At 36.0% G+C, this 8,582-nt stretch overlaps 2 protein-coding genes across 3 annotated transcripts in view; one reads left to right on the plus strand and one right to left on the minus strand.

Annotated features, from left to right (window-relative positions):
• The window catches only part of LOC111449516 (probable transcriptional regulator SLK2), a 7,380-nt gene extending 3,072 nt beyond the window's left edge, over window positions 1-4,308 (plus strand). For both annotated transcript variants that reach the window (XM_023089435.1, XM_023089436.1), the window contains exons 5-10: window positions 544-758; window positions 836-904; window positions 1,508-1,608; window positions 1,857-1,950; window positions 2,049-2,118; window positions 2,979-4,308. In XM_023089435.1, coding sequence (XP_022945203.1) covers window positions 544-758; window positions 836-904; window positions 1,508-1,608; window positions 1,857-1,950; window positions 2,049-2,118; window positions 2,979-3,874 — 1,445 coding nt within the window. In that variant the 3' untranslated portion in view covers window positions 3,875-4,308. The remainder of the gene's footprint in view (window positions 1-543; window positions 759-835; window positions 905-1,507; window positions 1,609-1,856; window positions 1,951-2,048; window positions 2,119-2,978) is intronic.
• Window positions 4,309-4,878: 570 nt separating this feature from the next.
• Window positions 4,879-7,501, minus strand: LOC111449252 (DNA-directed RNA polymerases II, IV and V subunit 6A-like). The gene is made up of 6 exons (XM_023089074.1): window positions 7,363-7,501; window positions 6,321-6,354; window positions 6,051-6,223; window positions 5,912-5,963; window positions 5,393-5,460; window positions 4,879-5,104 (listed from the first exon to the last, which is right to left on the minus strand). Exons 1-6 carry the CDS (start codon window positions 7,395-7,397, stop codon window positions 5,035-5,037), a joined length of 432 nt encoding a protein of 143 aa, XP_022944842.1. The 5' UTR covers window positions 7,398-7,501; the 3' UTR covers window positions 4,879-5,034.
• Window positions 7,502-8,582: the final 1,081 nt, after the last annotated feature.

An 8,582-nucleotide genomic window follows, 5' to 3' on the forward strand; every position in this document is an offset into this window, starting at 1 on the left:
CCCCCCCCCCCCCCCCCCGCATGTACATAAGCATATATGATCTCTACATATTGGACCTGTTCTCCATAAAGCTATCTACATTCTTTGATAATGCAGCATGATCTATTTGACATTCATTGATGCTTAGAACTAGCTAATTATGTAGCGTCTTATTTGGATTTATAAGTTAAATCTTTAGTTTCTCGAGAAATTACTTCAGATTTACTTCCACCATTAGCTGAAATCATTTGGGTCGGCATTTATAAAAAAATTTTTGTTTATTTCTTCTCATGTAAAAAACTATTTCATTTAGATTCCCTAGTTTCTAATTCTTCTCCCTTCTGTTCTTAATTTTTTTATGGACTCAGTGACGAAAACAAATGTTTTGCATAATTCCCAATGACTGGTAAGTTATGTACCATAATACTTCACTTTGAATTACTAACTGAAGCTGAGCACATGAATTATAATTTTTTAACTTGAACTTCTTGAATGCTGGTTTTAGCACTCTGGTCTCTTTCCAGATCTAACTTTTTGCTATCATGCTAATGAGTTGAATTGAAGAGGCCACGTTTGAAGTTCTCCCAAGACTCAACGAGATCAAATTTGGAAGTGGAGTTATGGATGAGCTTTTATTTCTGGACCGTCCACATGAAAGGAGCTTTCCTTCTGGAATTATGATGTTAGAATATCGAAAAGCAATTCAAGAGAGTGTATATGAGCAACTTCGTGTTGTTCGTGAGGGTCATCTTCGTATCATATTCACACAAGACTTGAAGGTTTATATATTGCTAATTCATACCAGCATTTTCAGCTAATTTAGTCGTTACTAGCCTAATGTAAATGTAATCATCAGATTTTGTCTTGGGAATTTTGTGCACGGCGTCATGAAGAACTTCTTCCACGTAGGTTGGTTGCACCTCAGGTATTGTTTTTGAATCTCATCAAACTTCTACTTGGAATAAAAGTAATATGGAGTGGACTGTTGTCTTTTTCAAGTTATTTTTGCTGCTAGGCGTGGGCAATCTATTTCATTTGAGTTTTTATCACAGATGAAGAGCATGCTTGGTTTTTTATGCACAAAAGGGAGCTAGGTAAAAGCGTAGGAAGATGCTTTTAGTTCACTGCTAAGCAATGAAACCCTTCTAAATTTTACCATAGCACGGCCCTGGTTGGCTGTAAAAAAGTTCAGACTGCCTTCTTTATATTATTTTCATGTTTTGAATCATATTATGTCTGCCTACCCGTTCTTCTGTAACTAGTTACATGGAAACATCGTTGTGATATTTCTTCAGTTTTCTTATTTTCAGCCATCTTATACTATCCTTCTAAAGGCCATCTTAAATTTCAGTTTTTCGTGTTGTCTTGTTACTTATCCTTCTTTCCTCTTATTTTTTCTTTTTCTACCTTTGAGATTGGCTTTCTATTTTTACTTTAAAGATAAGAATTTGATTAAACAAAATCAGTTACATTCTTGCAAGTCTTTCAGATGGAAAAAATACTTCAACGAGGTATTTTTATTTTGCAGGTGAATCAGCTGTTACAGGTTGCCCAGAAAAGCCAAAGCACAATTGCTGAAAGTGGTCCTGATGGTGTCTCTCAGAAAGATTTGCAGGCAAATAGCAATATGTGAGTTGTTCGTCCCTATTGTTTTAGGTGTACAGGGGTTTGACTTGCCCTTCTGACATCATGTTCTGTCTATTTAATGTATGTAAAACTTCTAGGGATAATAGCACAATCTTTCTTTGATTTTCGTCTGCCCTTAATAGGAACGTTATTTTGGACATTTTATCAATTCATATTGAGTTACAGGGCTGGCGACCAACTCATTGTGCAGCTGGATGTGTACTAACACAGTAATGTGGTTGATTTCTCAGGGTACTGACGGCTGGTCGTCAGCTTGCTAAAAGTCTGGAGTTGCAGTTGCTGAATGACTTGGGTTTCTCTAAAAGATACGTGAGATGCTTGCAGGTAACTTCCTGCATTTCTTAAAAGCCCTTACTGGAGAACTGTTTTCTTTATTTCACTCCCACAGTGTTAATTTTGTTAAAATCTCAAAATATTATCAGATATCAGAGGTTGTCAACAGAATGAAAGATCTGATTGGCTTCTGCCGAGATCAAAAAGTTGGGCCTATAGGTAATGCTCCTATATCCTCACCTTCTGCAATTTAGTTATGATCGACTGTGATTCTCTATAGATTTTGTAGCGGTTTCGTATTAAATTTCTTTCAATTGGAATTACGTATTTAGGTTTATAAAATATTTTTTGTCTAAGCTGTGCTTTGACGTTTTTATTTATTTATTTATTTTTATCATAACTTTCACTAGGTTTGGCTTCTAAGAGAGTAGGCTGTTGTTAGCATACTGAAAATGACTACTTGTGAACCAATTATTTTTGGTTGAAATATGGATTTATCTCTCTTATCTAAGCTACAACTTACAAGCGTTATGTAGATACATCTGTTTGGTAAGAGTGTATTCACCAAATCAAATTTCGCTACAAAATCAGCCAGATTCCCCTGACCTAGCTTGTAATTGAAAAAAACAAGTTTTCCTTGTGTATCTTACTTCTCTCTCAGTTCCACTCTGCTTTCTAATCGTTCCTTTCGTTAGTCAAATACAGCACCTGCGGGTTAGTTGTATAAGAATCCCACCTTTCGAATTTCCATATACAAATGCATTTAGGGATTTTCAACTTCAATTTGTTGTAAGCTTGGAAACTAAAGCATAACGATACAATATTAATATCTATTATGAAATGTATCATAATTTTGAGCTTCAAAACGTTTGAGTAGTCTATTGCGGGTATGTTTTATTTTCTGATGGACGATATTTTCTTTCACATCTGAATTGCTTGGTCCTCCTATCTTTATTCAGTGCTTTGTTCTCTGATTTTTCTTTTCCTTTTCTCCCCCCTCTTTGTTGTGTGTGTGGGTGGAGGGGGATGAATAACTCGAGTTTTCTGTTATTACATGTTGGAACTTGATATTTTTACAGAGGGCTTGAAAAATTATCCCAGACATGCCACTGCAGCCAAGCTCCAGATTCAGAAAATGCAGGAGATGGAGCAATTAGCAAGCATTCAAGGTCTTCCCACAGATCGCAACACAATGAATAAGCTGATGGCAATGCATTCTGAGCTTGATAATCATGGGATTAACAACCATCAAATGATTGGTCGAGGAGGTATGAGTGGTTCACAAGCCGCTTTGGCACTGACTACATACCAGAATATGCTCATGAGACAAAGCTCTATGAATTCCAACCCGAGCCCACACCAACAGGAGGCCTCGTCTTCTTTCAATAATGCCAACTATAACCCATCCCCTACACTCCATGGGACTGCATCCTTGATGCCTGGATCTATACAGAACTCCTCTGTCGGTGGCTTTTCAAGCGTTCAGCAAACCTTGCAAAAGCAATCGCAGCAGCTGCAGCAGCATCCACCGAATACTGGCTCCTTGGTCCAACAAAATCATTCTCAGACAATTCAAGGTAGCCAGGCCATACAACAACAGATGATCCAACAACTACTGCAGATGTCAAGTAACAGTAAGAGTGGTGGTGCACAACAGCAGCCCCTGACCGGACCAAATGCAAATAGAAGTTTGGGAAGAAGGGGTATGAGTTTTGTGGGCAATAGTACATCAGTTGTAGCTGGGAGCAATGCCCCTGGCCCTGGCCCTGGCCCGAGTAGAAGCAATAGCTTCAAAGCTGCTTCAAATAGCGAGTCCTCAGCTGGTAACAGTGGATTCAATCAGAAGGCTTCTGATTTGCAGCAAGATCTTCCTCTGCCTGAGGGTCTGGTAGAAGATATAGGCCAAGATTTCCCTGAAAATGGGTTTATAAACAATGACCTTGACGAGGATTTGGGTTATGTCTGGAAGGCTTGACTAACATAATTTGGCTGGCATTGTTGGGCCCTTTCCCGAATTATGGTGAAGAAAACTGTACAGGATGATAAATCTGATGAAGTAGTTGGGTCCTTTTTGTTCCCTCCCTATTCCCCCCTCGTAATCTGTGTGGCTTTGCTGTGCATCATTTGATTTGAATGCCTCGACCAAAGCTCCCCGCCGTTGGTACTGCTGCATGTGGAGATGCTCCCTGTCAACTCCTCGCTGATTTAGCACTCTCTTTGGGGCTTTCGTTCCATGGTTCCAAGTTTAATCAATTGGCATGGAAACTCTAGAAACAACCTTGGCAACTACCTTAGTTTCCTATTGCTCTATTTTTATCTTAAATCCGTTTAGTTTAACGTGAATTGTGCATTTTTGTCCGAAAGATCAACAAAGGAACTGCCCTGGTGAATGTTCATTTTCATTTCACATTGTCTCGTTATTATGAAAGATCGTGGCACCTCCAGACGAAACAAAATGCTGAGATGCAACTGAAATTTGGTCACTGATACATACGCCTCCACATGTGAATGGTGCAGCCTTAAAATGAGAGATTTTCGTTTCCTCTTTTTACCCTTTTTTATATTTAATTCAGTAAATTTATTGAAAATCAAAATTAACGTGCTAATGTTGAAATGATTCATGTTAAAATGAGCGTTGTTGTCCAATTATTACACTCATAAACGAACCCCCAAAGCGTTTCTTTGGTACTTTCTCTTGTTCTTTCAAATGTATCATATATTGTAATCTATGCTTAACATGTTGAAAAACATAAAGGATTAGTATCGGCCAGCAGGCTCTGCCTAGTCGTACGGTTAACGTTCTCGAAAAAATTTGTCGCAGACTTTCTTTTTTTCTAAAAATTTGCTCCAAGCTAATGGAACAAGAAAGCATTGTTTGAACTGAGCAATAAAAAGTTCGGACTCTTTTTGTTTGCTTTTTCTAATGACAGGTTAGAAAGAACAATTGAAGAGTAAAAAAGCTACTGACTAATGAAAGTTAAGTGTTAATGGCATGCTTCATAATAAATAGTAAAGAATGTTTGCCATTAGTGGTTCTTCCCAAATATACTATAGATAGTTATATAACAAAACAATCGCCATGCAGTTGAAACTATTATCTCACATACGCTGACAGCCACACAACTAAAGGATAGATCAAGCGCCACCAACTTGCCTCTTCCAGGAGTCCTCCACAATAAGTTCATCAACGCCCCAGTCTTCATAACTGCGCCAAAAACGAAGAGACAGTTCCATGATTTAGCATTTTATCTTAGCCTACAGAGAACTGGAATGTTTGATTTCATTTGGTTTCCAAAAAATCCGAAAACTAAACCTCAGAAGGAATTCTTTTTCCCCTCAAAAACTAGTTTTAAACTCGTATAGTTGGTTCAGTTCAAGCCCCGGGGAGACATGGGGAAGAAAACTATTCTGGTTTTTTCAAAACCGACAAATTAAGGTTTCTGTAAAAATAAACAAAAACTTGCACAAATATAAAAGATCTAAGAAGCCTAACCTTCCATCTGGTAGGTAGCGACGAATGGTGAAAGGTATCTTACGCTCACGAAGCTCCTTCATTGCAATCTAAGACAGCAAAGGATAAGATGAGATGTCAGAGAATAATTCCAAACCAACCAAAAAAGTGGAAAGCACTCAAGACTGACAAGCATAAATCCTCATTCGCTAGAAAAGAATGAGATATCACGAACTGTAAACAATAATATCAGTTCAAGAAACTTAGTAAGCCAAACCCATGAATGGCAACCAACATATTTATTTGGGTAAGCATGGTTTGATTGAATCGGTAAACATCTTGATGGAAATTTCCTTTAAGCTTTGACGTCGGTTTTCAGTCATTCCCTATTGTTTGAGAGGCTTCATTTTAACCCCCAGGGTCAGCTTTGTATGATTTAGATTAACATTTTGCTTTTGAGTAGGCGTACTAACCATGTAATACAACTAAAATACACCTAAAGAATGCCAAAGCCAAAAGAAGGCTTTTCAAAGATTTTATCTTAACATTTAAAAGTCTAACCTCAAGTGGATCAGTCTCACCCTCCAACTCGACCATGACAGGAGCATTCATGCTGCCCAAAAGGAAAAAGAATCATCAGAACATTTATCAACTTGATGTATGTAAAAGTTTGGATGTAACAAATGTAAAAAAAGAGAACCTGATTTGGAGGGCACGAGTACCCAAAATTCTAGCACGTTCGTACTTCGTCATAAATTTTGAGGTTTTACGCACACGTTCAATAGGTTCTTCATCTTCCTTATCCTCTGCTTCAACAGGTTCACCAGGAACATCATCGGCATTATTGTTATCTAATTCTTCTTCAGCTCCTTCCTGTACATCATCCACAGTTCCACTATAATTAATCAACTTAAAAAAGAACAGTTATCTACATTCTTCCCAATAGAGAACTAAACAAATTATTCGTTACCTCCATCTCAGGCTCTGGTGGCTCATCTTCATATCTGCAGCAAAAAACACTAATTAATATAAGAGTTGAAAGATATTTGTACATTCCAATCACCCAAGATGAAAATATAAAGGCCTTTCACAAAACAAGATTATAGCAGTGTGGTCAAGCTAAGAATGGAGTATTAGTAAATTTACACCAAATAGCAAACAATTGTGCGTAGCCCCAAGAGTTGGATTTCAAGTCCACGCCCATAGATTTTTTATAACTATACGTCATTTATCTGCTTTTCTTGTGTACGTTTTGCATAATTAATAAAACTTATTAACTCAAATAAGCACAAGCTTGAATCTGAGACACAGTAATCCATTGCAAAGATAAAGGTCACTAGAATTCCTTTTAACTATGAAGAAGACGTGTATTTCCCAACAAATAAGCAAAACCCCTATAAGATAAAGTTGTTCACTAAAACATAATTCTTACGAACATAAGCATCAAGTATCAAGCATAAGTACGAAAACATCTTTTCATATCCCGGGGCTTAAGCTGTAGATTCCGCCAAATTACAAACTTTCATTTGGTATCTGATAATGAAGGTAAAAATAAAAAGTTGAAATTTTAAATAAGAACATCCTTCCAGCAGCCACGCCTTGGAGTGAAAAAGAAGTCAATAATTTAAACCCTAATTGAATATGCCAGGAGCCCCTAATTCTATACGCTTTAACCTTAAAATTTGATATTGTGAGCTGTTAGGCGGCCAGAAAATCATCATGCGCTTGCATACACAACTCTTTTAAGTTCCTAGTTCAAGCTCATAGCTACAGAAAATCGGACTGGTGCAAAATCGATCGAAAAATCAAGTTTGGTTCTGATGCGTGATAGCATCTCCCTAACAAATTTTATTCCAAATCCTAACTGCAGCATCTTGACCTTGAAATAACGAACTTAGTTTCGAAATTAGGGTTCAGCATTTGACAAATTTCCTAACCTATTGACAGGAGTAACACAAAAAGATTCGACGAAAATATATTCAAATAGATAGATAGAAGGAGCAAGAGAGAACCCCATGTCGACGTCATTGTAATCGTCATCCGCCATTGATGATCTATAGAAAGCTGTTCTCGCCTCTCAGGATTCACCTAAAACCCTTAGTTTCAAATCGACGAACGTTAGACCCGCCGCGGCTGGAATATATATAAGATTAAATAGCGCTAAACTCTTTAAAATATCAATTTACTCCCTCAACTTTCAAAATTTCACCCATCCTCCTAATATTCCTTGAAATTCTAAGTTCACCCCAAAATTCTTTTAACAAGCGAAGATTTAAGAAAGATATTAAATTAAAATGTTTTAATTTTGTTTTTAAAAATATATTAAACATAAAATTTAAATTTTATTAAATTTTTTAATATTTTAAAACTTGAAGGATATGTTCTAAGATCACCGTCTCATGTATTTATAGATGTGTATAATAAAAATTATATTGTAACAAACCATGAAATCATAGATTTAGTAACAAATCAAATCAGGAAATCATAAATTTTCCTAGATTAAATCAGTACATTATCACATTATCTTATTATGCATATGATCTATTAAACGTGTTATATTCATTTAACAATTTAAACAAATTCAAACCAAACCAGAAAATCATAGATTCTCCTTAATTAAATCAGTACATTATCTTACTACAGAAAATTATAGATTTTCTTTCGTTAAATCAATACATTATCTTACTACAAACCAAACCAGGAAATCATAGATTCTCTTTGATTCAATCAATACATTATCTTACTACAAACTAAATCAAGAAATCATAGATTCTCCTTGATTAAATCAGTACATTATCTTACTATAAAATCATAAATTCTCATTGATTAAATCAGTACATTATCTTACTACAATCATAGATTCTCTTGATTCAATAGATTATCTTATTACAAACCAAATCAGAAAATCATAGATTCTCCTTGATTAAATCAGTACATTCTCTTGCTACAAACAAAACCAGAAAATCATAAATTCTCCCTTATTTATCCTATTACAAACAAAACAGTAAATCATAGATTCTCCCGGATTAAATCAGTACATTATCTTATTACAAACCAAACCAGGAAATCATAGATTCTCCCTTATTTATCTTACTACAAACAAAACAGTAAATCATAGATTCTCCCGAATTAAATCAGTACATTATCTTACTCCAAACCAAACCAGGAAATCATAGATTCTCTTTGATTCAATCTTATCTTACTACAAACCAAATCATGAAATCAAGATTCT

This window comes from Cucurbita moschata, unplaced genomic scaffold (assembly GCF_002738365.1).
Source record: "Cucurbita moschata cultivar Rifu unplaced genomic scaffold, Cmos_1.0 Cmo_Scf00011, whole genome shotgun sequence".
In the NCBI taxonomy this organism is placed as follows: domain Eukaryota; kingdom Viridiplantae; phylum Streptophyta; class Magnoliopsida; order Cucurbitales; family Cucurbitaceae; genus Cucurbita; species Cucurbita moschata.